Source organism: Phoenix dactylifera, chromosome 11 (assembly GCF_051530095.1).
Source record: "Phoenix dactylifera cultivar Ajwa chromosome 11, Ajwa_hap1_PhDact_Kaust_v1.1, whole genome shotgun sequence".
NCBI classification, from domain to species: domain Eukaryota; kingdom Viridiplantae; phylum Streptophyta; class Magnoliopsida; order Arecales; family Arecaceae; genus Phoenix; species Phoenix dactylifera.
The window spans coordinates 23274424-23301279 of record NC_143200.1 but is presented as its reverse complement, the minus strand read 5'-3'; the positions used below and the strand labels follow the sequence as shown (position 1 = coordinate 23301279).

Here is a 26856-nt window from a genome sequence, read left to right as displayed (position 1 = left end):
TGAGTTCCCCCGTAACAGTAGCCCCCCACTTCCGAGCCTGGAACCAGAAGGGGAACGGGTGAAGGAAGTGATGCTTCGAGATTGCCGCCATCCCTCGGAAAGGCGCGCGCGCTTCGAGCTCCCCGCCTTCTTTATGGCGTATGGCGATTGTTGCTGACCTGGCAGTCTGAGGATTTCGGCGGACATCCTTCCTTAATGGCGTCGATTCGCCTTTGGGGCGCGAGCGACCCTTCGGCAGCCAGGCGTCCTCTGGCGTCACCCACCTTTCCGCCTATTTAACCGGGGGTCCTCCTCCGTCCGCCTTTCTCTTTACAGACATCTTCGAGTTTCTCCTTTGCGCTGCCGTCATCGCCGTCGGACTGTTCGCTTGCTCCTCCTTTGACGCTCTCGGAGCCGTTCTTCCTTCTCTTCCGGTGAGTTGCCTCATTCTTCAATTTAGGGCTCTCCATACTCTCCTTTTGTATTAGTGTACTCCAGTCGTTCCGGTCCTTTCCCCCTTCTTGATCCTGTCCTGACCGTAGATTCACTGGCCATTAGGGATGGGCGAAGTGAGAGCAGACCATATTAAGTCGGAGTTGGTCGCCGAAGACCTAGATAGGTTCGTGGCTCGATACCACCTTCCCGAGGCCTGCAATGTTACACTCCCGGGGCCTGAGGAGAGGATGTCCCATCCTCCTCTAGGGAAGGTTGCCATCAATGAGGGCATTCTTCAGGCCGGGTTCCGCTTTCCCCCCTCGGACTTAGTCGTTCAGGTGCTTCGGGGTTTAAGAGTGGCGCCGACGCAACTGGTGCCGAACTCATGGCGCGCCCTGACGGCCTTTCAGGTTCTCTGCCGCATGCACGAGGTTCCCGCCACCCTGAATGTCTTTTGGAAATGCTACGGCCTGAGCGGCCACCCCCAGGATAAAGGGTGGTGGTGCTTTGCGGCGCGGCGAGGGTGCGGCCTCGTCAAGGAGGCTCCTACCTCCATTCACGGCTGGAAGGGGCGCTTCTTTTTCGTTGACGCAGATCCCTCTTGGGGAATCAGGGCAACCTGGGAGACGCCGATGAAGTCCCCGATTGGCCTATCGAGGTTGTCGAGGGAGGAATCCGATGGCGTCGCCGTCTTGAGGGAGTTGGTTGCCGAGGGCCGGCTCCCCCCGGTGGCTCGCCTTATTTCCGAGGATACCTTGGTGAACGTCGGTCTGAGCTCGGTCCCCGCTGACCGTGAGCCCGCCACCATTTCTTTTTTAGCTCTTTTCTCCTCTTTCGTCTCGTTCTTTCCTTCAGTTTCTCAACCTCCGACCACCTCGTCCTTTTTGCAGAGATCGACGACGTCATGCGGTCGGACAAGGCAACGGCTGTTGGTAGGACGTCCCTACTGGAAGCAGTCCGGAGGAAGAAACGAGCTCCTCCGAGCGGGGCCCCACCGACGAAGAAGTCCCGCCGGCAGGCGACTCCGACGCCGACAGACGGGTCCGGACCCACTGATCAGGGGGACGCCGCGGGCGCGGACCGGAAGTTGACGCTGTATCAGCCCTCCGATGCCGAGACTACCGTTTCTCCGGAGGCATCACCCGGGTGCGCCCGAGATGGACGGGTCGGACGTGATCGGTCCCCAGCCCAGCCTTCGACTCGGTCGGCTCCGGACGATACGAGGAGGGGCGCGCTGAGGCCCCGGCCGAGCGGGACCCTGTCAATTCCAGGGGCGGTCCCCGCCCCGAGCATGGTCAGCATGACTCTTCCCCAAGCGATGGGTAAGGGTAAGGCTGCAGAACCACCGTCCGACTCCGGGGAGAAGTCGGGGTCGGCCTTCACTTTCGCCGGCGCCCGAAACCTCATCGAGACGGTGCTGCTGGAGAAGGACCGCAGGCGGGTCCGGGAGATGAGGGTCCCTGACGTCGGGGCTGCCAGCTGCGTCTGTCTCATGTCGGTGAGTGCTCTTTTGGTCACTTTCATCATTTATAGGCTCTGTTGATCCCCGCCTGACGCCCTCATTTTTCCTATCTCTTAGCTCGCCCAGTACATGATCCGCCTGGAGGAGTGCTACGAGGAACAGGCGAGGCTTCTGGCGAGGGCCGAGAGCCAACTGAAGGCAGTAGAGGAGGGAGGTCAGGCTGCGGCGGGGAGGACGACCAGGGACCTCGAGACGAGGCTCCAGGTGGCCGAAGAGCGGGCACTCGGCTTCGCCACCCTCGAGAAGCAACTGTTGGAGGCTCAGGAGCAACTCAAGGTTGCCTCGGGTCTCGAGGGCGAGATCAAGAAGGCGGAGGAGCGGGCCGAGAAGCAGTCCCGGAAGGCTGCCGACTACCGGGAGAGGTGGGAGAAGGCCCAGCGGTCAGCCGACAACGCCCGCAACCGAACCCGGTCTCTTGAAGCCAAGCTGGGCGAATTGGAGTCGGCCTTGGAGAAGTCCCGCGCGAGCGACCAGGAGCTTCATTCGCGCCTGGAGGAGGCTGAGGCTGCTCGCATTGCTGCCGAGGCGAAGCACAAGGAGGCTCAGGCTGATCTGCTGAGGGTCTCCTCCGAGGCGGATGACCGGATTGTGGCGAAGGTCTTGGAGGCGAAGGCTCAGATTATGGAGCGGGCAGAGGCGGCGCTGGCCGAGAAGAGTGCGGAGATCGGGCGTCAGGCGGTACAGGCTTATCGTCAGTCCGCCGAGTTCACCCGTGATATGTCGGAGGCGGTACAGGCCTATCGTCAGTCCGACGAGTTCGTCCGTGACATGTCGGACGCGGGGTCCGACTCCTTTGTCTTAGGCTTCGAGGAAGGCCTGGCAAGGGTGTCGGCTAAGTACCCCGAAATTGATCTGAGTGGGATCTCCCTTCTCGACTCCCCTCCGGCGCCATTGCCTGCTGCTTCTCCAACCGTCTCCCTACCCCCTGCGGACGTGCCCGACGTTCCCGACCCGGGGGTTCCTCCAAGCTGACCTTCTGTATCTTTGTTCTTTTCTTTGTGTGTTGGCGTTTTGCCAAGTTGTATGGGTCTCGGCCCTGAAACAATGAAAGTTAATGCAAATAGAGTTTCTTCATTTCACTTTCGTCCTTCTTCTTTTTAACTCTTGGTAGCGTCTCGCTGACTCCCGACTCTTGAAATTCTTCTGGCGCTAGGCCAGGTATCTGAGGGTTAGGCCTCAGGAAATTCTTCCGGCACTACACCAGGCGTCCGAGGGTTAGGCCTCAGGAAATTCTTTCGGCGCTAAACCAGGCATCCGAGGGTCAGGCCTCAGGAAATTCTTCCGGCGCTAAGCCAGGCATCCGAGGGTTAGGCCTCAAGAAATTCTTCCGGCGCTAAGCCAGGCATCCGAGGGTTAGGCCTCAGAAAATTCTTTCCGGCGCTAAGCCAGGCATCCGAGGGTTAGGCCTCAGGAAATTCTTCCGGCGCTAAGCCAGGCATCCGAGGGTTAGGCCTCAGGAAATTCTTCCGGCGCTAAGCCAGGCATCCGAGGGTTAGGCCTCAGGAAATTCTTCCGGCCCTAAGCCAGGCATCCGAGGGTTAGGCCTCAGGAAATTCTTCCGGCGCTAAGCCAGGCATCCGAGGGTTAGGCCTCAGGAAATTCTTCCGGCGCTAAGCCAGGCATCCGAGGGTTAGGCCTCAGGAAATTCCGCTCGTTGGTCGGCCAAGGCTGGCGCAAGCCGAGGCGACCGGTCGGGGCTTCAGGCTAGTCTGCTCCCGGGATGATCATCGGGTTAGCCTGGCATCCGAGGGCCGAGCCTCGGGAAATTCCGCTCGTTGGTCGGCCAAGGCTGGCGCAAGCCGAGGCGACCGGTCGGGGCTTCAGGCTAGTCTGCTCCCGGGATGACCATCGGGTTAGCCTGGCATCCGAGGGCCGAGCCTCGGAAAATTCCGCTCGTTGGTCGGCCAAGGCTGGCGCAAGCCGAGGCGACCGGTCGGGGCTTCAGGCTAGTCTGCTCCCGGGATGATCATCGGGTTAGCCTGGCATCCGAGGGCCGAGCCTCGGAAAATTCCGCTCGTTGGTCGGCCAAGGCTGGCGCAAGCCGAGGCGACCGGTCGGGGCTTCAGGCTAGTCTGCTCCCGGGATGATCATCGGGTTAGCCTGGCATCCGAGGGCCGAGCCTCGGGAAATTCCGCTCGTTGGTCGGCCAAGGCTGGCGCAAGCCGAGGCGACCGGTCGGGGCTTCAGGCTAGTCTGCTCCCGGGATGATCATCGGGTTAGCCTGGCATCCGAGGGCCGAGCCTCGGAAAATTCCGCTCGTTGGTCGGCCAAGGCTGGCGCAAGCCGAGGCGACCGGTCGGGGCTTCAGGCTAGTCTGCTCCCGGGATGATCATCGGGTTAGCCTGGCATCCGAGGGCCGAGCCTCGGGAAATTCCGCTCGTTGGTCGGCCAAGGCTGGCGCAAGCCGAGGCGACCGGTCGGGGCTTCAGGCTAGTCTGCTCCCGGGATGATCATCGGGTTAGCCTGCCATCCGAGGGCCGAGCCTCGGAAAATTCTGCTCGTTGGTCGTGCGCCTGTCGCTTGCCGCCCGACGGGATTTCTCCGTGGCCAGCTGCGATCGTGTTTCTCCTCCTCTCCAAGCGTCGCCTGGGGAACACCAGATGGGCATTAAATGCTAATTGAGGGGTTACCTGGGAAATCGGATCGCCAGTTGCTGCTTGCGAGGAGTGTCAGTTAAGCGGCCGCGATACGCGCGTTCTTCGAGGCGGATGCGGCCTGGGGCGCGAGCGGAGATACGTGGACCTAGGGGTACAGGCCACCCGGGGTGTCCTGCACAAAGAATGCGATTAAGGAAAATGACGCTTAGGAAATCGCGGGAAGATACGCCTCGAGAGCCGGATCGGCTCTGGATTCAATGCGCCCGCATTTATTGGAGCCACCCGCATCGGAACGACCGGGGGGCCGCAGTTTGGCTATAAATATAGGTGCAGGTGCGATGGAGCCTGCCAAGCCGGAGCTGTTCAGGTTGCCATGGATCGTGGGCCTCCTCTCCGGCGCATGGTTGAGAGACTCCTACCGAAGGAACGGGAGGCGCGCCCTTCGCGACTTCCGCCAACTAGCCGTTTCATCTGGGATCAACAAGGAGGTTCTTCCCGGCGGAACTCCGCTCTAGGCGTTTCATCCGGGATCACGTCTCCCCTCCTTGAAGTTCGGCCTCCCGATTGAGCTCCGCACCAGGTGCTTGATCCGGGACCGCGCCTCCATATGCTCTTCCCCCTTGTATTCCTTCTCTCCCCTAACACTGGGGAGGACCGGAATATCCCTTGGAGGTGGCGTTCCCCTGGAGGCAGCGGGAGCTTCGTCTGCGGCGGCTCCTCGTCTTTTTCGTGAGGCGTGGATGGCGCCTCTGGGTAGGAGCAGTGTGAACTTCTCCTTCGTCTACTTCTTCTTCATCCGCGCCGGCTCTTCGTCTTCTTCGTGAGACGCCGATGGCGCCTCCGGTTGGAAGCACCCACTTCCGGCGGGATTGCAGCCGCTTCGGATGGAGGTTTCGGGATCCCAGATCTTCAGCTCCTCGGAGTCTCCGCCTCTTCTTTACTTTCTTTACACCCTAATTCCCCTCTGGGAATTCCTTGTAATCACACGAGCACGCCATTGTAACCAGAAATTATTGAAATGAAAAGTGTTATACATTTTTGAACTGTCTTTCTGGCATTGTCGTTCTACTGGTAATACATCCGCAGGTTAGCGAAATTCCAGCTCCTTGGAATTTCTCGACCATCTAGGGCCTCCAACTGGTAGGAGCCAGGTCGGTTTACCCAGCGAACCTTATACGGGCCTTCCCAATTTGGCGCTAGCTTCCCACCTTCCGCAGGTTGAGATGCTTTAGCTCGCCTTAGCACCAGATCTCCAACTCTGAAAAGCTTCGGTCGGACCTTGGAGTTGTAATATCGGGCCACCCTCCGCTGATACATCGCCATCCGAACCTGCGCCATTTCCCTCGCTTCTTCCAAGAGATCCAGGTTCCCTCGGAGTTGCTCCGAATTGACCTCGGGTCGGTGCGCGGCCACCCGAGGTGAGGGGAGTCCGAGCTCCACGGAGACAACGGCTTCCGTGCCATAGGTTAGGCTGAAAGGCGTCTCCCCGGTAGGGGTCCGATGCGTGGTCCGATACGCCCAAAGGACATTCTCGAGTTCTTCGACCCAAGCTTGCCCCGTCCGACCGATTCGCGCTTTGATTCCTTGGAGGATTGTCCGATTTGTGACCTTGGCCTCGCCGTTGGTTTGGGGATGCGACACAGATGTGAACCGATGCTCGATCCCGAACTCCTCGCAGAAGTCACGGAAATGCTTGTTGTCGAACTGTCGGCCATTATCCGAGATGAGGACCCGAGGTACCCCAAATCGGACAATGATGTTCTTCTTCACGAACTTCCGGACTTGCACCTCCGTGATAGTGGCCAGCGGCTCTGCCTCCACCCTCTTGGTGAAGTAGTCGATTGCAACAATCAAAAATTTCCGCTGAGCTGAAGCGACGGGGAATGGTCCGAGGATATCCATTCCCCACTGGGCGAAGGGCCAGGGTGCAGTGATTGGTGCCAAGGGGACAGAAGGGACTCTCTGGACGTTGGCGTGGCGCTGGCAGGCGTCGCATTTCCGTACATGATCCTTTGAGTCTTCCAACAAGGTAGGCCAATAATAGCCTTGCCTCATGATCTTGTGCGCCAAGGACCTAGGCCCCAAGTGTGATCCGCAAACGCCTTCGTGGACTTCGCCGAGGACGTAGGCCGCTTCCGAGGGGCGGAGGCACTTTAAGAGGGGGGCGGTGATCGAGGTCCGATACAGCCTCCCTTCATAGAGTACGTAGTGGGCGGACTTCATGACAAGTCGCCGAGCTTGATCTTCGTCTTCAGGGAGGATCCCTTCGGCGAGGTAGGCGACAAGCGGGTCCATCCAAGACGGCTCCGGATCAATCGCCATCACCGCTCCAGCCTCGCCGATGCTCGGGGCATCCAGGGTCTCCAGGTAGATCGCCCTCGACAAGTTGTGCGCGTCTGCGCTCACTAAGCGGGACAACCTGTCGGCCCTGGCATTTTCACTTCTTGGGACCTGCTGGATGTTGACACTGCCGAGGTCGGGAATGAGTGCTTGCACCTTCCGGACGTAATTCTGCATGGTCGGGTTCCGGGCTTCGAACTCCCCACGGACCTGCCCGACCACCAGCTGGGAGTCGGTGAAGACCTTCAGGCGCCGGATGCCGAGCTCCTTGGTGAGTTTGAGTCCCGTGACTAGGGCCTCGTACTCCGCCTCGTTGTTGGTCACTGGAAATCCGAACCTCAAGGCATACTCGGCTATCACTCCATCAGGGCTGGTGAGGACCAGCCCGGCCCCTCCACCTTCGGGGTTCGACGACCCATCGATGTGAAGCGTCCAAATCGGGAGGTCGAGGCTGGGTATTTCCGGCGACCTAGGTTCCGCCTCCTGCACCGTGCACTCAGCGAGGAAATCCGCGAGCGCCTGGGCCTTGATGGCGGGTCGGGGCTGGTAGCGGATGTCGAACTCACCAAGTTCCACTGCCCACTTCGCCAGCCGTCCCGCATTCTCAGGATTGCTGAGGATCTGCCGCAGCGGTTGATCGGTCAAGAGGGTGACAGAATGGGCCTGGAAACAGGGGCGAAGCCTCCTGGTCGCGGTCAGCAGCGCGAAGGCGATCTTTTCAGCCTTCGTATACCGCGTCTCGGCATCCCGTAGGACCCGGCTGATGTAGTACACAGGCTTCTGGAGCTTTGCCTCTTTCCGAACCAGTACCGTACTGACTGCGGTTGGGGAGACCGCCAGATAGAGGTAGAGCATCTCCCCTTCTTGCGGCTTGGACAGCAGGGGAGGAGACGCCAAGTATTCCTTGAGCTGGTCGAATGCTGCTTGACATTCGGCCGTCCAGAGAAAGTCTTTCGGGCGTTTCAACACCTTGAAGAAAGGTTGGCAGCGTTCGGCCGATTTTGCCACAAATCGTCCGAGCGCGGCGACCCTCCCAGCGAGCTCCTGAACCTCCTTCACTTTGGTCGGAGGGGACATACCTTGGATGGCCTTGATTTTGTCCGGGTTGGCTTCGATCCCCCGCTGGTTGACAATGAAACCGAGGAACCTCCCGGCCGAAGCGCCAAAGGCGCACTTCGCTGGGTTCAGCTTCATGCAAAACTTCCGCAAGGTGGCGAAAGTCTCCTCCAGATCCGCGATGTGCTGGTCTGCATGGCGGCTCTTCACCAGCATATCGTCCACGTACACCTCCATGTTCCGGCCGATTTGCTCTTTGAAGATTTTGTTGACGAGGCGCTGGTAAGTGGCGCCAGCATTCTTCAGACCGAAGGGCATTACCTTGTAACAGTACAGCCCCCAGTCTGTTATAAATGCAGTTTTCTCCTCGTCCTGTGGAGCCATCATTATCTGGTTGTAGCCGGAGAAGGCGTCCATGAAAGACAGCAGCTGATATCCGGAAGTCGCGTCGACCAGTTGGTCTATCCGCGGAAGCGGAAAGCTATCCTTGGGGCATGCCTTGTTCAGGTCGGTGTAGTCGACGCACATCCTCCACTTTCCGCTCGCCTTCCGGACAAGTACGACATTTGCCAGCCATTCGGGGTAGCTGACCTCCCTTATGAATCCTGCCTCCAAGAGCTTGTCTACCTCCTGGTCGACCACTCGGATCCGATCCGGGGCACAGTGTCTCTTCTTCTGCTTTACTGGTCGGTGGGTTGGGTCGACGTTGAGGGCGTGAGAAATGACCTCCGGGTCGATCCCAGGTACATCGGCCGCCGACCAGGCAAATACATCGGCGTTGGCTCGGAGGAATTCCACCAACCGAGCCCGAGCTCCCGGGTCGAGATTGGTGCCGACCCGGACCGTCCGGTCCGGGCGACCTTCCTCGAGGGGAACTTCGATCACACCTTCGGCCGGCTCCCCATGCCGCAAGGCCACCTCGTCTCTGGCGTCGAGGGACTCGACGCTTAAGGCTTCTACGGGCTTCTTCCCTTTGAGAGTTGCTAGAAAACATTGCCTTGCGGTCGGTTGGTCACCTCGGACCTCTCCAATCCCGGCCGCCGTGGGGAACCGCATGAGCAAGTGGTACGTAGAGACCACCGCGCGAAGGGTGTTCAGTCCGGGTCGTCCGAGGATAGCGTTGTAGGCCGAGGGAACACGGACGACCAAGAACCCGAGCCGCACCGTGGCTTCTGCGGGTGCAACGCCCGCAGTCACAGGCAGCTCAACGACACCTTCGGCCGAGACAGTGTCACCAGTGAATCCTATGAGGGGGGTGGATGTTTTGTGCAACAATTGTCTGGACAAGCTCATCTTTTGGAAGGCCTCGTAAAACAAAATATCAGCTGAGCTTCCACTATCCACAAGAACACGCCTTACATCATAGTCTGCCATAGTGAGGGAGATCACCATGGCGTCATCGTGGGGGGTCTGAACCCCCTTTACATCTTCATCACAAAAAGTGATTACATTACCGACCCTCTGCCTCTTTGCGACGGCTGCCCCTGATGCTTCAGTCGAGCCCCCTGCGTTCCTCTCGGGCCGAGGGCAGCCCCCAGTGATAATATGGATCACGCCCGCGACGGGTCGATTCTGCTCCCGAGGCTCCGGAGGGGCCGGGTCGGCCGGACGCGAGTCTGCGGGGGGACGTCGGTCGTTCACATATCGACCGAGACGCCCTCGGCGGATGAGAGCCTCGATCTCGTCCCGAAGCTGGAAGCAGTCTTCGGTGTCGTGGCCGTGGTCCCGGTGGTACTCACAGTACGCCCGAGAGGGCCTCCTCCCAGGGATCTTCTTCATCTGTCTCGGAACCGGGAGGTCCTCCCGCCCCTTGATTTCCATGAGGATCTGGGCCCGGGGAGTCAGGAGAGGAGTGTACCGGTTGAAACGTCGGGGCGGAGAACGAGGGCGTAGGGCGTCGTGGTTCCTCGCCGGCGACAGGCTTCTGCGCCGACGTTGAGGCGTCGGGCTCCTCCTCTGGCGTGCCTCTTTTCGCCTTTTCTTTCCGAGCTTTGGAGGGATCTCGGCGGCCTCCTTGCTCCGGTGGGCGGCCGCCTCCTCGGCGTCCGCATACTGGTTCGCCCGGGACAACAGCTCCGGGAAGCTCCGCGGCAGGCGTTTGTCCAGGGAGAAGGTGAGTCTGCCCTTTCGGAAGCCACGCTTCAGGGCTGAAAGAGCCACTTCCTGGCTCAGGTTCCGGACTTCCAGCGTAGCCTTGTTGAAGCGGGTAAGATAATCCCGCAAGCTTTCTCCCTCGTTTTGCCGGACATCAAAGAGGGAGTCGGAGACCAGTCGCCGCCGGCTACTGACGGCGAAATGGGTGATGAAGAGGCGAGTAAACTGGTCGAAGGACTGGATCGAGTTAGCCTCCAAGCCGGCGAACCACGCCCTTACCGGGCCACGGAGGGTCGCCGGGAAGGCCTTGCAGAGGAGAGGATCTGATGCTCCGTGGAGGAGCATAAGGGTCCTGAAACTCTCGACGTGATCCCGCGGGTCCGCCGCCCCGTCATAGGGCTCGATCGCCGGCATTTTAAACCCCGGCGGATTCGGGGTCCGCAGGATCCTCGAGGCAAGCGCCGGCTGGGAGGAGATCTCCAAGTCGGCGAAGGGATCTTTGGAGTGGCCCTTCAGGACCTGGAGTTGTCGGTGGAGATCGTCCACCCGCCGGTCCAGGGAGCGCGACCGATGGGTGGGAGACAAGGAGCACCGAGAGGGGGACCGACTGGAGCGCGGGTTCCTTGAGGACTGGGGGGTCTGGGAACGCGCCCGGGCCCGCCTCTCGTACCCCGCGCAGCTCCGATGGGAAGGTCCCGGCAGAATGGACCGTGCTCGAGAATCTTCCTCGCGCCGGCGCTCCTCCCCATGGGAGAGAAAGGAGCGCGGGTTGAGGAGGACAGGTGAGCGCTCAGGGAGCAGCGGCTCCTGGGCCCGCTGCGGCGCCCGAGACATCACACTCTGCAGGTTCTGCACTGCCTCCGCGAGGGTGCGAACCTGTTGGGCTAACTGGTCGAACTGAGCGGCTTCGACCATCTGAATGGGGGGTGGAACGGTGGAGTGTTGCTGAGAATGTGTTGGAGACGCAGCGGCCTCCCGGCCGGAGGCGCGAGAGGCCCCGCGATCGGAGGCATTGGAAGCTCCACGACCACCTCGCCGTGCCATTACGATCGCTCTGAGATTCGGCCCTTCCTCTAGCGCCAACTGTTGCTGGTGGTCCAAACCGAGAACGATTGGCACAGCGGTGTGAACGGAGTTCTGTTTGGGTTGCCTTGGTTGGTGTTGATTGCGCTCCACTTTCCACCGGAAAACCTGCAAGCAAGCCTCGCACCACCACTGGGGTAGTGGGGGCCCTCCGACGATCAAGTCAGAGGAGATTGGAGGAGAAGGAGAGATAATAGTAGCAAGTAAGAGAATGCACTGGAAGTTCTTGCTTACCCCCCTTCTTCCCCCAGCCGCATATATACCAGGCTGGGGGGTCCTTCTGGGGGGTTGGTCATCGTGTGGCACGATGGAGTTGCCACTGACATGGCCGTTACTGGGCGTCGTGGGGTAGCGCTGGGTACGGCCATGACATGGCGTAGTGGAGCTCCGCTTTGTACGGCTGTTACAGGAGATCGTGGAGCAGCGCCGAATACGACCGTTGCAGGGAGTAGTGGAGCAGAGGGTCGCGGCGTGCTTCAGGGAAACAGCCTGTCGTTGTCGAGAGATTGCCGACTCGGGGTCGGACTGCTGGATCAAGGGGCAGCCGACTCGGGGTCGGGCTGCGAAGCCGAAGATATCCGACTCGGGGTCGGGTTACTGGATTAAGGGGTAGCCGACTCGGGGTCGGGCTGCGGAGCCGAAGATATCCGACTCGGGGTCGGGTTACTGGATCAAGGGGCAGCTGTAGTCTTCTTGGACGCGCGTGCCGGTCACGTGGGGCAGGGTGGCTGAGTTCCCCCGTAACACTTTTCATTTGTAAGAATTGTGTGAGTTGTAGCACTGTCTACCAGACAAACATCATCACCATTCAATTCATCAGTAAGATCCATGTCTCTACAAATATGCAAAACATATGTAAAATTTTATTACTTAAAATATAACATAAAGTCTTACAACATGATAAAGAAAAATGCACTAATTAAAGGAAACACTTCCATCACCAATCAAATGATCAATTCTACCACTAGGATCTTCAAAGAAATCAGAAACATCAAGATGAGTAATATCAACCCCATCAGAGGTTTTGAAATGTGTTGATGGTTCAGCAAAATTTGTTTCAATTCCCTTTTCTTTTTCTTTCAAAGAGGCTTGGTAGAGGTCTGCCAAATGCTTAGGCGTACGACAGGTACGCGACCAATGTCCATTCATACCACATCTATAACACACATCTTCAAATTTCTTTTTACTCTGAGAGCCTTCTCTTTTATCTGAGTTATTCCACTTTTGGTGGTTCCACTTCTGGTGGTACGGTGCATCCCGCTTGTTATTTCCCCTTTTGGTGGTTTCACTTCTGGTGCCACCATGATAATTTTTTCTACCACGTCCTCTCCCATATCTACGATTCTTTTGGAATGATTTATCATTCGCTTCAGGGAATGATGTGCCATTCGCTTCACGGAATGGTATGGAACTAGTGGGACGAGATTGGTGATTTTTCAACAAAAGCTCATTATTTTGCTCAGCCACTAGAAGACAAGATATAAGTTCAGAATACTTTGTAAACTTCCTCTCTCGATATTGCTGCTGCAGGAGCACATTCGAGGCATGAAAAGTAGTAAATGTCTTCTCTAACATATCCTCATCGGTGACTTTCTCACCACATAATTTCAAAAGTGAGCTGATTTTAAAGAGTGCAGAATTATATTCACTAACACTCTTAAAATCTTGCAACCTCAGGTGCATCCAATCATATCGAGCTTTTGGGAGGATTACGCACTTCTGGTGCTCATATCTCTCCTTTAAATTATTCCACAGAATGAGGGGATCTTTTACCGTTAGATACTCAGTTTTCAATTCCTCATGAAGATGGTGCCGAAGAAAAATCATTGCTTTAGCACGGTCCTGCAGGGACGCTTGATTTTCTTCCTTTATAGTATTTCCAAGGTTCATTGCATCAAGATGGATCTCAGCATCAAGGATCCAAGACAAGTAATTCTTGCCAGAAATATCAAGAGCAACGAATTCAAGTTTGGTAAGATTCGACATTCTCTACAAACAAGAATCATAGGATTATGAATTTGTATCATACAAATTGCAAGTGAACAATTTGACCATTCTATGTCAATTATAAAAAAAAATAAATTAGATATTGAGAATCTAATTTGAAAAAGAAACTTACAGATTGGAGAATGGCATATAAAATATTTTTCTTGTAGAAAGAACACCATGTACTTCCACAATTGGTAGAGCCTTCGTGCTGATAACGTGTTGTAAAATAAAAGGTAAAGAGATTGGAGACAAGAAAATAAATAAGACACAGAAATTATAGAAAATTAGTTCTTCATGAACTAATAGTATTTTCCATTTTTTTCTAATGCCTTTCTTTCTTTTTTACTTGTGTACATTTCATCCTCCTCAAGGTACCCTTTTATAGGCCTAGGGTTATAAAGAGGAGATATAATAGTCATAATCACAAGACAATTAAAGGACAAGAGAAGGTAAAAAGGTGGATGAATGTAGACATCCCCAAGGGATAAGGGGCACATCTAGGAGTTACAAAAGATGGAAAACCCAAGAGGTGGGGAAACTCAAGAGGTGAAGGTTAAGTGGTCATCCACCCAAATACGGTGGATTCATAACACTTTCGCATGCAAAGACCAAGTCAACGCAAGAAGGATTTATTAGATGGCTGTGTCCAATAGACCAGTTCCATAGTTACTCACAAGTTACCTCCTCTTTATTTAAATTATTCAAAATCAAAATTAGATTTCATTAATAGTATTATTGGACCTAGTCCATCTAATAATTTCTTACCACCGCCTCCTAATCTTTTGAACGAGGAGCTTGTGTCGCAGGTGTGGGTGGATTGTGCCGGGGAAAGGTGGGAAAAGGATGAACTGGTTTGGGAAGAAAGAGGGACAAACAAACCAAGCTTGGGCGCTTAGAAACAATGTGAGAACCAAGAAGCTGCACAATTTCTATTTTTGATTCCTCTTGGCTGAAGAAAGAAAACAGTTATATCGGCATTTTCCATATTAGATGAATAACTTATCGTGCCGGCTAGAATGACATATCGGTAAGTGATTTTGATGAGTGATTTGTTTTAGTTACGCTAGCACTGCTCAAAGTTTAAAGGTCATCAAATACTTCCATTTAGGTGATTTTGTAATACAAAGCTATGTCGGGACTTGTAGAGAAGATTGTTAGTAGGAAAGACAAGCAGCTATTTGGGAAGTTTAGTTTTCGATACTTCTTACAAATCAATCCGACAAATAGCGAAGTATATCTAATAGTACATGCCCATACTATGCAAGTTTGCACCATTAAGAATGGTATTTTTGATCGACCCAACCTATTGGGTTTGTAGGTCATTTATGGGTCAACTAATATCGACCCATTAGCAGGTCAGGTCGTGGCTCCTCAATCCATCAAGTTAAGAAAGAATATATTATATTGATTTTAATTATAATATATATCTTTTTAAATGGTGGATTTGCAAGGTGAATATGAGACATTGGATCGATGATCCAATGATGCAAAACAAAATGGAGTGGGAGGTTTTAGCTCAGCCCTAGTTTCCTTGAAACTTGAATTAGTATGTAATACTTGCTAGAAATTTATGATTTATATTATTTATATTTCTATTTTGTTTACTTTGACACATTATATGATTAGTTTTAAAACCATGAGGACAGACAAACGCATACAATGAGACGCCCAAAATTAGATTGGGCTTTGCCCAAGTAAAATGGGTTAATTGGTTCGTTGTGGCAGCCTCAAGTCAGGTTGGGTTGGGTACGGCTTAGGCCCCGTGGGCCATGGTATATGTCCTCAACCTGACTCAACCCAACTAGAATCACAAAATACCGTGTTCAATGATCTTTCATGATTCTGCGCATGTGGATACGATGTGCCAAGAAGATCAGATCCACTAAATACTTCTTATTTTATGCTATAAATCATAAGATTTGTTGGTGTTTCTTCTCATAATTGTTGGACACGTTTCTATGTGCCCCACATTATTAAGTTGTTGACTATCTACTAAATATAGTTATATTTAAGGTATTTTTTATTTTTAGAAGAAAACTAACCAGATTTTGGTTATCAGGTAATAGGTAACGATTCCTAGTCTAGCCTATTTATAAGCCTGTGATATCCATCAGTTTTATAACTTTTATAGAGACAGATTAGAAGACTCCTTCTTCTTCTTATGTCTCACAAATATCATGGCTGCATATTATTATTGGCTAAGATAGTTTCCAACAATAATTCCTCACTCAAACTTGTGGAGTTTCCACCTAAAAGATCGGGGGATATATGGAGTTTTGCAAGAGAATGCATCGTTTTTAGAGTAAAACATATTTACTTGAAGATGAACAGAGTAGCGGATTGGATGGTCTCTTTTGCGACTATTGGATGATCTCCCTTTCTTAAGATAAATTTTGATGGCAGTGTTGCTGAGAGAGGTGAGTGGAGAGTTGTGGGCTTTGTTATTAGAGACCACCACTTCAAGCTTGTGGTGGCTGGCGGGCGACAGATCTATGATACCTCTATCATTGGAGCATAGCTGAGGGCAGTATGGGAGGGCGTCTTCTACGCGAGGTATACTTTGGGTGCAGATTGCATCCACCTCAAGGGGGATTTGACTATTATGATCAAAGAAATTCGAGGACGGCACACTGCAAAGGACGGACAATTTCTGCTTCATGATATTCGAAGAATGGCAGTGGACTATGGCTCTTTCAGGGCACTCATATTTATTGGAAGATGAACACGGCAGCTGACTAGGTGGTCTTTTTCGCGACACATCACTCTTAGAGATTTTCTCTAGGTGAATCAGGCAGATATTTTCTGTTCTCTCCCTGAGCTGTTTTTTCTAATTTTGCTTACTGTACTCATATGCCTATGGTGCGAGGGTGGTGTAAAAAAAATAAAAAAATTTTTGCTACGGATGAGAAGCACGTGCGTGGGGTATTTTCGTCATTAGCCGCATCAATGGAGAGTTAGGGTTGTCGCCGTATAAATTTCGGGATGGCGAGGGAGAGGTTCCGCCGCCGACACCAAACTCGAATCCGTACGAATCGACGACATCTACCGAAAATGGTGATTTTCTTTCCCCGATCATTCTCCCGTCAATCTAAATTTCTATCTTCTTCTTCTTCTCCTATCTGTAAATTTTCCTCAATATGTTTCATTAGATCCATGAATTCTTCCATACCCGCCGGTAGACTTCAAACAAGTTGCATGTTTATTATTTTCCTGTAATTTTTTCAGCCTAAACAAATACATGAGATCAAAGACTTCCTTCTCACAGCGAGAAGAAAGGATGCTCGTTCCATCAAGATCAAGAGGAGCAAAGATGTTGTTAAGTTCAAAGTCCGATGTTCGAAATACCTCTACACGCTCTGCGTCTTCGACTCTGAAAAGGCTGATAAGTTGAAGCAATCACTTCCTCCAGGTCATTTGCTAAAACCCTATGATGACTATATGATTTTTTTTTTTATTTTTTCATTGGATATACCGTGTACTCGTTTTTTTTTTTGATTTGAGAAATCAAAGTTCATTGTTTTCCAATTTTGTGCCTTTGCTGTATTGTGGAAATTCATGAATTCTCTTAAATCATGGAATAATTTTTAATTTTGGATCTTCCTTATTTCAACAACTAGACACCTAAAAAAAAGATACTTAACTTTTAAAAAACCATAAAATAATGCTTTTGAGCTTCAAGACATTATTTAGCATTAGATGATTAGAAGCAGTATGAGATCGAAATATCCATCAAACGCATTTTTATATTTATATAGATATTTATATTGTTGATTTATGTGCAGACAAGCTTGCTTCTAAGAAGCAAATTCAAGATCATGACTAGCTTTGTGATTTAGATACTTCAATCACCACCTGACAGCAGGCCAGTTATCTGGAACCATGTGAGCAAAGTACATAGTAGAACACAGAGAGTATAAAGATTGTTTTTGTAAAACTAAATGATCATTTTGATCAACAGTGAATGAAATAGTGCAGATTTATCAGCGTTGATATTGTTGCATCAGTAGGACACTGAATCAATTGATCACTAAATATCCAATATCTCTCAAAATCTTTACAGACATAGATTTCTAACATCAAGGAAATCAATGCAGATTCCATGCAACCTGAGTTGGAGAAGTATGTTATCTACTGTGCCTAAAATGTCTTAATTTCGTGATACTTTATCTACAACTACAGCCAAAAGTCCGTCATTGAACTGATAAAGAATGATTTACTTTTTTCACAAGCAGATACAACAATTTACACCCTGTTTGGATACAAAGTGGAGGAGAGGAATGAAAGAAAAGAAACGAGAGAAGAGAATAGAGTAAGAAAACTTTCGATTGGGTAGAAGAGAAGGGAAGAGTAAAGATCCCTGGACATAAGAGAAAAAAGAGAATAGAAAGGGGAGTTTTGTTTCTCTCCGAATCTTTCTAATATTGGAGAGATTAAAAGAAGGGGAGGGGGAGGTTGGAGAGAAGCCACTTCTCTCCATTTCTTTTTTCTTTTCTCTCCTGGCTTGGCTATCGGAATGAGGAAAAATGAGTTTCTCTTCTCTTCTCTCATTAGATTTCCAACCAAATGAGGGAAAATTAATTTCTCTTTTCCTCTCTTATAACCAAACAAGAGATTTGTACTTTCTCTTCTCTTTTTCTCCTCTTTTTCTCCTCTCTTCTCTCCAATTCTCTCAATTGAAGCAGGGCAGTAATGGATGGAAGCTCTGAGAAATTTGAAACATAAATGTAAGCAATTTTTTCATGCCATCTGATGCAGTATAAATAACTAAAGCTAGTGGAAACATGTTCGCCTAATTATCAAGAAATCTGGCTTCTGTTTGCATATAGTTCCTACTCTTGGATAAGACACCAAGCAATTAAGTAGAATGAGTAGTTCTTAGAATTCACATTTTCCAGCTTTCAGTTCTCACACCATATACTTAGCACGAATGCTATGACAACTACCATGAGGTATGACAGCATCATGGGCTTCAACTCTAGCTTCTTTTGTTCTGTTGGCATGATCCTTACTCAAGCAATTCGTCAATAACAGATAGCAGACCTGGTGCCTGCATAATTTTCTATGTGTGCATTTTGAAGATTGTTTTTCCATGGCCTCTATATCATGTCTTCTTTCCAGATACAAGTGACCAAGGGTAGCTAATGTTTACTTTTAGAATTAGAATATGCCAGAATGTGGTCTGAGGAAAACCACGAAGAAATGTTGCTGTTAATTTATTTTATCTCAAGCTGAAGATGCATACCGTATTTCCATGTTGTTACATAGGTGAATATATCTGAATAAAGATTTTCTTGCCATTAGTCTGAATGCTCTCTTAATTCTTGAATGGAACATGATCTATAGGGGATTGAATGTGTTTTATTATTTTCTGTTTTCCAGGTCTCAGTGTCCAAGATCTGTGAGGATTGGAGGAGATAGCTCTTTAGACTGGGTTCTTTGTAGTGAAATCTTTAAAATGCTCTGGTTGTTGGAGGTGATTACCTATTTTAAAACAATGTGAGGAACTTGTGTTATGCAGAGAAGTTTTGTTAATTGTTGCTTTGGTGTTGCTAGGCCTTTGTTTCCCCAACTTATCCATGTCAATTTACCTGTCTCCAGTCTCATGTTCTATGATCTTGCCGGGCAAGTTTGGTGATAGTTTGCTTATTCCAATTTCTCTCTCACTCCAGTTAAAAGCTTTGTATTTTTTTTTGCTACCATCACATCTGTGATTGTACAAGTGTATCTCCCAAGTTCAACGCCAAAATATGTAGTATCTTAACTCTGTATCTTATGATTGTGTCTCTGTGTGATGGTTAACTACATTTTCTTTGACTGCCACATATTGGTTAGTCATCTGCGGCAATCTGAATATGTCTATATTAATTATATCAGCAATATGATCTTTTTGTTGGATTATAATTAAAATTTATATATCTATTTTATTTGATTATATATTTTATTATTTATTATATAATTAAAATAGAGGTTCAATATGAGTTTTTTCATTTGTTATCTTAAAAAATCATTAAACTCTTATATTTATTATATGAATATTTAACAAATTGTTGTGAGAAAGAAAAAATTACACCCTACGTGTCGTGCCGATGGCAGATGATATGATAGTTAGCTACAATGCTACATTAAACCTGTATCTCGCAACATATCTATGCACCTAAACCTTAGAATTAAGTGTAGGTTTATGTTCATGAACTTTTTTCAGAAATCGAAAAGCGGCTAGATACATTTCATCCACCATCTTGGGCGGACCAGATTAAATGTCGTTGAAGAGGAGCTCTTTGTGGCAAAAATAAATTGGCGCGGGTAAACCAACGGCTTGGAGCCAATCATGTGCCCGAGCAATCCACTGGAGTATGTCGACCACGTGCTTTCCCCCACAGATTCTCTTGGAAGCCTCGCCGCTTGCTAATTCTTGAATTGACCATCACACTCCTACCGCTATTCCCTCGTTCTTAACACAATAGCGATCAGCCCCGTAATTTCCCCGAAGGTAGCAGGGGCACTCTCGTCAGGAAAATATTCCAGGCGCGCGTGGATCTGAAATTTGAATCCTGCGGCGTCGGGGTTGCGGGCCAGCGAGCCGAGCGCCCGAGCCCGGAGCGGAGACGAATTCATTTGGAAAATAAAAATCCAAATCGCCCAACCCCGCCAAAGCCCTAGCTTTTAACGGTCGCCATTTCCCCGTCCTCCTTGATTTATAGATCAAAACCTTTTAATCGAGTCCTACTTCTCTCTCACTCTATCCTTGCGGATCTCGAATCTTTGGATCATTCCCTCTTTTCTTCCTCCTTAGAGGAAAAAGAGCAGGAGGATGACTTCCCTTCCTCCACCCTACTTGGAATCAGGATGCAGGCATCACACCTACAGCAGGAAGCAGAAATCTTTGGGCCTCTTGTGCTCCAAGTATTTTTTTTCCCCAAAAAATTTCCGTGATTTTTCTTTTATTTTTTTTGAATTTTCTTTTTTTTTTCCTGAATATTTTGAGGGTGGATTCTTGTAGATTCGTGAGCTTGTATGATCGGGTTGATGCGGAGTCGGTGAGTCTGGATGATGCCGCGAAGCGGCTGGGTGTCGAGAGGCGGCGGATCTATGATATAGTCAATGTCTTGGAGAGTGTGGGGGTGAGATCTGGATTTCTTTCTTATTTTTCTTGGAAAAAAGAAGACATCCTGATGCTATCTTCTGGTTTTCTTTTTGGTATTTAATCAAAAATTGCTTTTGATGTGGCTAGGTTCTTGCGAGGAAGGCCAAGAATCGTTATTCTTGGATAGGGTTTTCCGGGATCCCGAAGGCCCTGTTTGGACTCAAGGTTTATTTCATCTATGCCCCTATAATTTACCCCCTTCTTCCATTTTAGATTATTAGAAGCTGGTGCGCAATTCTTCATCTGGTTACCGTAAAATTTGAGTTTTTCTTCTTGATCTGCATTAGGAGGAGGCCGTAAAGGAAATGTCTCGCACTGATAGCCCGTGCGCGAAAGTAGGTCAAATTTTCTTTTCCTTTTTCGGTAATCCATAGCATCAAAAATTTAGATCGGCTATTGGTAATCCTCATGATTCTCATCGATCTATTTTCTTCTATTTGGGGAAAGAAGGTTTTGGAGGATGAGGAGGATGATAAATTATCAGATCAAACTGGAGATTTTGGTGACTACAAACTAAACCCAGCTGCCGTGGATGCTGCTTCATCTTTGTGTAGTGCTGCTTGCAGGGCCAGATCTGGTATGCTTCTATATATTCGTTTGATCTTCTCTTTTTAATATATAAATTCTATAAAAAATGTACTCTTGATCACAATTTTATCTAAGAAATGTTTTTGGATTACCTTTGAGATCTGATGACCTTACTCTGCATCTGATCTCATATGAATGGCAGTTACTGACAATAGAAGGGAGAAATCTCTGGGTCTTCTCACTCAGAATTTTGTTAAACTCTTCCTTACCACCGATGTAAGCCTACTACTGCCCTTACCCCAGATGTTCATAGAACTATAAGAATGTCTTCGTGCCTTGCTGTTCTCTTATTTCTCTAATTGACTAATAATTCGTTCTCTCAACAGGCAGACACGGTCTCGCTTGATGAGGCTGCAAGGCTGCTGCTTGGCGACGGCCGCAACTCATCTCAAATGAGAAGTAGTAAACCTTTCTCTTCTTGCTTTAACGTTTTTTTTCCACTTTAATTCCCCACTCTTCTAACTCCATTGACTGATTGTCTCATCTTAAGGTAACAATGCAGCTAAAGTCCGGCGTCTGTATGACATTGCAAATGTGCTTTGTTCCATGAATCTCCTTGAGAAGGTACTTCTTTGGGCTTCAACAAGTGTATTAGGAAAAATCAGGTAAAAAAGTGTAATCCTTATGTATTTCTCTTTGTTAAATGGGTTCGCAGACGCAGCAATTGGATACGAGGAAGCCAGCATTCCGATGGTTAGGAACCAAGGGGAAACCAAAGGCAGATAATGATGTTACAGTAACTATGCCCCCAAGTACAAAGCAATGGAACAAGAGAGCTTTTGGGACTGACATTACCAATGCGGATTATAAGAGGAGCAAGTTGAATCCCCCTGTTGATAAGAAACTCAGTAAAGCATGCTTGAGAATTGATGATTTGAAGGAATGCAATCTGACAGCACAGAAGCAATTACAGAACTCTCAGGGTGGCTATGTTTTTGGGCCTTTCCAGCCAGATGGAGCGTCGAAAGGAAGTGGTGATGTTGAGGAGAAAGGTGGAAACAAAGTTCAGGACTGGGAGAGCTTGGCCTCTTCCTTCAGACCACAGTATCACAACCAAGGTTTGCTCAACAATTCCTCAAAGATTTAAACTAAATTTGCTCCTTGCTTTTGCTCGCTCTGAATTCTGAAGCTTGGTTCATTTGTTACTGCTTGTTGCCGTTTTCTGATTAGATTCGTTTTTTCTCTATAAATAATAATAAGTTTTCTCAATAGAAGCTTATTATTTTGCTTGTTCTCTCGAGGGAAAAAATCTAGGGTGTTCTTTTATCTACGGTGTATTGTGCTGATCAAATTGGTTACATAACTAACTGCTGTTGGTTTTCTGTTCTTGATCTCAATTCAATTGTTATATTCTTCGACTTTTGTGTTCAACTGCATTCGCAATGGCTCTATTCTGCTAATAACTTTGCAATTGAACTATAGCACCTAGCCCGGCTAATAAGGAACTGGGCGTAGTTCACTTGACTGACCCAGATGTAAGAGTTGGAGTAGGAGACGAAAAAAAAGGATAGATCTATATTCAACTTGGAATAGGAGTCAAAAAAAAGGGATAGAACAATGTTTGATATGGAGCAGGAGATGGAAAAAAAGAGAGAGCCTTGTTCGACTTGTAGTAGGAGACAGACTCCTCTATCCTGATTTTCTATGGGAGCTAGAAAACCTAGCCTCTAATGTCTATTTAAAGATCCCTACAACCCCATTCATCTCACCACTGATAGGTTTTGCCGATCACCATGGCTAGACCATCGTTGATTCCTTCTTCTACTCCTTTTGACTTCCAATGATCTTAGCTCACAATGCTCATCGAAGATTTTAGTTAAGCGCTCGTCGAAGTCTTAGATTTTGAGAGGAATTTTTGTAATTATTTGGATCTATAGTTTGGTTTCGTTCGCAAGATAAGTAATGTAACCCTTTTTCTAGATTTATCCGCCAATTATATAATATTTATATCATTGAGATTTTAGTCATATTATTTGTGATTTATGAACTCAAAGCATAGTAAATATTTGTTGAAAATCTCTTATTGTGGAATATTAATTGATGCATGATTGAAGGTATTGATTGTACTATGGATTATGTTTAATTAAATTCGATATCGGATGGTTTTGCGTATTTTTTGATTTTGAGCATAAAATCGATTTATTGAAAGAGAGTTTGATTTAAGATGATTTCGCAGCCTGGCTATGTATCGACACCTCCGCTAGTGGGTGTTATGCACTGGTATATCGATATCATGCTAGTAGGGGTTATGCATTGGTATATCGATACTCCGCCAATGGGGGTCATATGTTCGACGCTACGAGTGAGAGTTAGGCCCCGTTTGGGAGAGCTTTTGGAGGGCCAAAAAGCACTTTCTGGCCTTCCAAAAGCACTTTTAGATGAAATAGGAATGTTTGGTAAAAATTTCGGAAAACTGTTTTAGCTTTTTTAGAAAGCTAAAAATAACTTTTTGGAAGAAGCTTCATTTTAGAGCTTTCCAAAAAAGCACTTTTAGGCTCCGTCGGGAAGCTGCTTTTTTACCAAAATATTCGTGATAAAATATAACAATTACACAAAATGTTCCTTTATAATTTTAAAAATTTACAAGGTAGAAAATTAATTTACACTAATAATTATAATATTTTATACCTTTATTATTGTATTATACTATAAATATAATTTTATATTACATAATATCATAATACATTAATATGTTATGTTAAATAATTTAATATTATGTTATATTATGAAAAACTAATTTATACTAATAATTATAATATTTTATACCTTTGTTATTGTATTATACTATAAATATAATATTATATTACATTATATCATAATGCATTGATATGTTATGTTAAATAATTTAATATTATATTAAATTATTATGCTATAGTGTACAATATTATATTATTATATTATAATAATATTAAATTACATTATAGTAATATTATACTATATCATATATTTATGTATTAATACATATTATATTTTTTATGCTCTATTGTATAATACTATGCAATGTCCTTTATGGTTATTTTGTCATATCAAAAGTACTTCCTCAGTTTCCAAGTACATGTTCAAGTGCTACAACACTTTAGAAATATAGTTACCAAATAGCAAACAACTTTTTATAAAAACTCTACTTCCAAAAGTTCTACTTCCAAAAGCTCTTCCAAACGGAGCTTTATACATTGGCATATTGATACCCTGCTGGTGGGGATTGTATGTTGGCATATTGCTATCCTACCAATGGAGATTATATGTTGGCACTTTAATTATTACTGAGCTCACATTCTGGCCTAGCCATATGGTATAAATATGGTCGTAGTTCATGGCTGTTGAGATGAATTTGAAGTTTTGCGAAAAAAATGATTTATGAACAAAATTTGAAATTTGAAATAACTGGATAATGTATAGATTTGGTTTTGAACTTATGTACTTTGCATGCCTAATTTCAGCATATTATTATTATTTTATTACTTAATTTATCTAGCTAGAATGTTCATTGCTTACCGAGTTGTCTAGCTCCTTATACCATTTCTTATTGTTTTTACATATATGAAGAATTAGTTTGACTTAGGAATTTATCATGGGGAGTGACTAGAGACAAGATTTTGACATATTTATTTATAATAGATTCTTGTTATAGTTGATGCAAGGTTTTAGAAAATTATTTGGTTTTGTGGGACACTTATTTTTGAATTAGTACTCTAGAATAATGTTTGAACATTATTATCTCAATTTATTCCGCCACTTATTTATGATGTTATGTTAAGATGCCTTGCATGCTCGTGGAGAGAGTTTTCTGTGAGTATGTGATGGTTGCCGTGAATCCTAGCTCGCGATCTCGGTTCGGGGGTGTGACATGAATATAACTCAGCACTCTTTTATTTCTGGAGCTTATAAATTTTCATACTCCAAAAATTGTGGTCCAAGTTCTAGGAACTTTAAAATAATATGCTAAATTGCCTCATCTTTTTTGTTAACACCCCTACTTTAAATATGAATTGAGTACAAATACATGTTTTTTCCTTTGGCTTTCATCTTGTCAATTGTTGTAACATCCTTTTTTTGTTAACTCGATCATCTCCGTGTCTTAAGTGGGTCTTGATGCTGTAGTCATGCAGCTCATTCTCCAATTCTTCTTGGGTCACAGGGCTTTCCTCCAAAGAAAAACCTAATCTTAAGATTTTTTGGGGCAAAAAAAAAAGAAAGTAGAGATTGATCGCTGTCATGATAGGTGCATGGACTAACATTGAGGAGCTGTCTTCGATGAAACATCTTTCGGTGTTATGCTACTCTTGACAGTAATCTGATTCTGATGTCATTAACTCTTCTCCTACTTACACATAGAGTACATGCACTAGGCTTTAACCCCTTTTATCTCATCAAAAGAGTAACTATAATTATGATGTTATTTTATTTAATATATTGCATCCATGTTTTAATCCTTTTATATATATTGAACCTCTATGGTATGTTTATAGTCTCAGTCTCACCCACTAAATCAATAACATTTCATTCCCACGCTGTCTTCTTAAAATTTCTTGTGCAAATGTAGCTTTTGGTAGTATTTAGTGAATGAATGAATTAAGGGAGTGTTTGATATGGGGTGAACATCCCAAGATAAGGGTGATATAGGTGAAGGCGGTGAGATCACCACGTTTGGTTGCACCACGGTGATCCTATGTAGTAGTGATTCCAAATCACCTCCATTCCTCAAATCACCACCAAACCCAATGATGAGATACTCGTTCTTGAGGTCGGAAATCCAAGATCACCTCAGAGCAGTGATTTTGGGCTGAAAGTTGAGGACAAAAGTATCCTTTAGTCCAGCAGAAAAAATTGATATATCAATATACCGTTAATATATTATATTAATATTATATATGTATTACATTATATTGATATTATATATATTATATTTATGATATATATTGTATTATAATATATTATTAATCATATTATTGTCAAATTATTATTCAATGATAATTTTAAATTATAGTGGAAATATATTATTGTATTTTATATTTATATAATGAAAGTATTCAATATATTACTTCTATTTGCCTTCTTGTCCTAATCAAAATTTTGGGTTACAAAATGCCACCTAAATTACATCTGATTCATTTGATGCTTGCTTCTTTCTTGGATGGTTAAGAGCTCCTATTTGGTCTCAACTGAATAGAAGGATACTGAAGGTTTGAATTTTTCCCCCGAGATTTCTCATTAATGAAACAAAATCACCTTTTTAACCGTCTCTTTGGAGCATAAGAGTTTTAACTCTTTCTTCAAGGAGAATCTTCCTTTACTAGCTTTTCAAATTGTCTGCTTATTTAGATTAGTTATGAGAAGCTTTCTTCTTTATTATGAGCTAACGTGGAAAAAACTAAATATGAAAAAAAAAGCATGGTCCTGTGGGCGCAATTACAAAGAACAGAATGGTCAAATAAAGGTCTTGACATTCGTTTAGTTTGTGTACTCAACATAGGGTGAAGCCTATAATCTGCTATTCAGACTTTTCACCATTTCTTATTGCAAATGCAATGTTCTAAAAATTCAGATGATAGAAACATTTCATATAGGGATTGCATTAGTCTGATCATTTGTCGTATGCTTCTTCTCCTGCAGCACTGAGTGAACTTTTTGGACATTACATGGAGGCATGGAAGTTGTGGTACGTAGAAGTTGCTCAAGGTAGCAGGAACCTACAGCAGCCATGCAAGTCAGTCATTAACCAACTTCTGTAAAACAATCACGACCCATGCTGCTATGTCCATGCTTACATAACCCATTCATCTGTAGAAGGATTTTAGTTTCATGAGTACAACTTGCGGGAGATGGCGTTGGGTTTTATTGTATTCTCTCAGTACAGGCCCCAGAAAGCTGTCACTTCAACCTATGTACAGTGCTTTATTGATTGGTCTGCTTCTTGATTATGTCAGCGTGCTATTGTAACTTAATCAAACTTAATTCTTACATTTGACTAGCTGCCAGATTCTTTTCTTTCTTTCTATTTTTTTCCTCATTTTTTTGCCGTTGGTGCT

General features: G+C 46.9%; 3 protein-coding genes and 1 long non-coding RNA gene across 4 annotated transcripts; 3 read left to right on the top strand and 1 right to left on the bottom strand.

The window, feature by feature from the left end:
• Positions 1-12021: 12021 nt before the first annotated feature.
• Positions 12022-13092, bottom strand: LOC120111398 (uncharacterized). Its single transcript, XM_039128446.1, has one exon. The coding sequence runs from the start codon at positions 13090-13092 to the stop codon at positions 12022-12024; it is 1071 nt and encodes a 356-aa protein (XP_038984374.1).
• A 2917-nt stretch (positions 13093-16009) lies between these two features.
• On the top strand, positions 16010-18868 carry LOC103710002 (large ribosomal subunit protein eL38z/eL38y). The gene is made up of 3 exons (XM_008795560.6): positions 16010-16149; positions 16321-16504; positions 18475-18868. Exons 1-3 carry the CDS (start codon positions 16078-16080, stop codon positions 18495-18497), a joined length of 279 nt encoding a protein of 92 aa, XP_008793782.2. The 5' UTR covers positions 16010-16077; the 3' UTR covers positions 18498-18868.
• On the top strand, positions 16513-17471 carry LOC120111330 (uncharacterized). Its single transcript, XR_005512511.3, has 2 exons — positions 16513-17214; positions 17328-17471. It is a non-coding gene; the product is annotated as an uncharacterized LOC120111330 (long non-coding RNA).
• Positions 18869-19013: 145 nt separating the features above from the next.
• Positions 19014-26819, top strand: LOC103710001 (E2F transcription factor-like E2FE). Its single transcript, XM_008795559.6, has 10 exons — positions 19014-19998; positions 20096-20216; positions 20327-20404; positions 20527-20574; positions 20690-20816; positions 20970-21043; positions 21154-21226; positions 21318-21391; positions 21483-21885; positions 26441-26819. The coding sequence occupies exons 1-10, from the start codon at positions 19907-19909 to the stop codon at positions 26557-26559; spliced, it is 1209 nt and encodes a 402-aa protein (XP_008793781.2). The 5' UTR covers positions 19014-19906; the 3' UTR covers positions 26560-26819.
• The last annotated feature ends 37 nt before the right edge of the window (positions 26820-26856 follow it).

Excerpts from the sequence above, each read along its gene's own strand:
- LOC103710001 (XM_008795559.6), top strand. The coding sequence starts at position 19,907 with ATGACTTCCCTTCCTCCACCCTACTTGGAATCAGGATGCAGGCATCAC. Across the intron at positions 20,405-20,526 it reads AGGCCCTGTTTGGACTCAAG|GAGGAGGCCGTAAAGGAAAT; the intron begins GTTTATTTCATC and ends GATCTGCATTAG. Across the intron at positions 20,575-20,689 it reads CTGATAGCCCGTGCGCGAAA|GTTTTGGAGGATGAGGAGGA; the intron begins GTAGGTCAAATT and ends TGGGGAAAGAAG.
- LOC120111398 (XM_039128446.1), bottom strand. The coding sequence starts at position 13,092 with ATGTCGAATCTTACCAAACTTGAATTCGTTGCTCTTGATATTTCTGGC.
- LOC103710002 (XM_008795560.6), top strand. The coding sequence starts at position 16,078 with ATGGCGAGGGAGAGGTTCCGCCGCCGACACCAAACTCGAATCCGTACG. Across the intron at positions 16,150-16,320 it reads GACGACATCTACCGAAAATG|CCTAAACAAATACATGAGAT; the intron begins GTGATTTTCTTT and ends TAATTTTTTCAG. Across the intron at positions 16,505-18,474 it reads GAAGCAATCACTTCCTCCAG|GTCTCAGTGTCCAAGATCTG; the intron begins GTCATTTGCTAA and ends TCTGTTTTCCAG.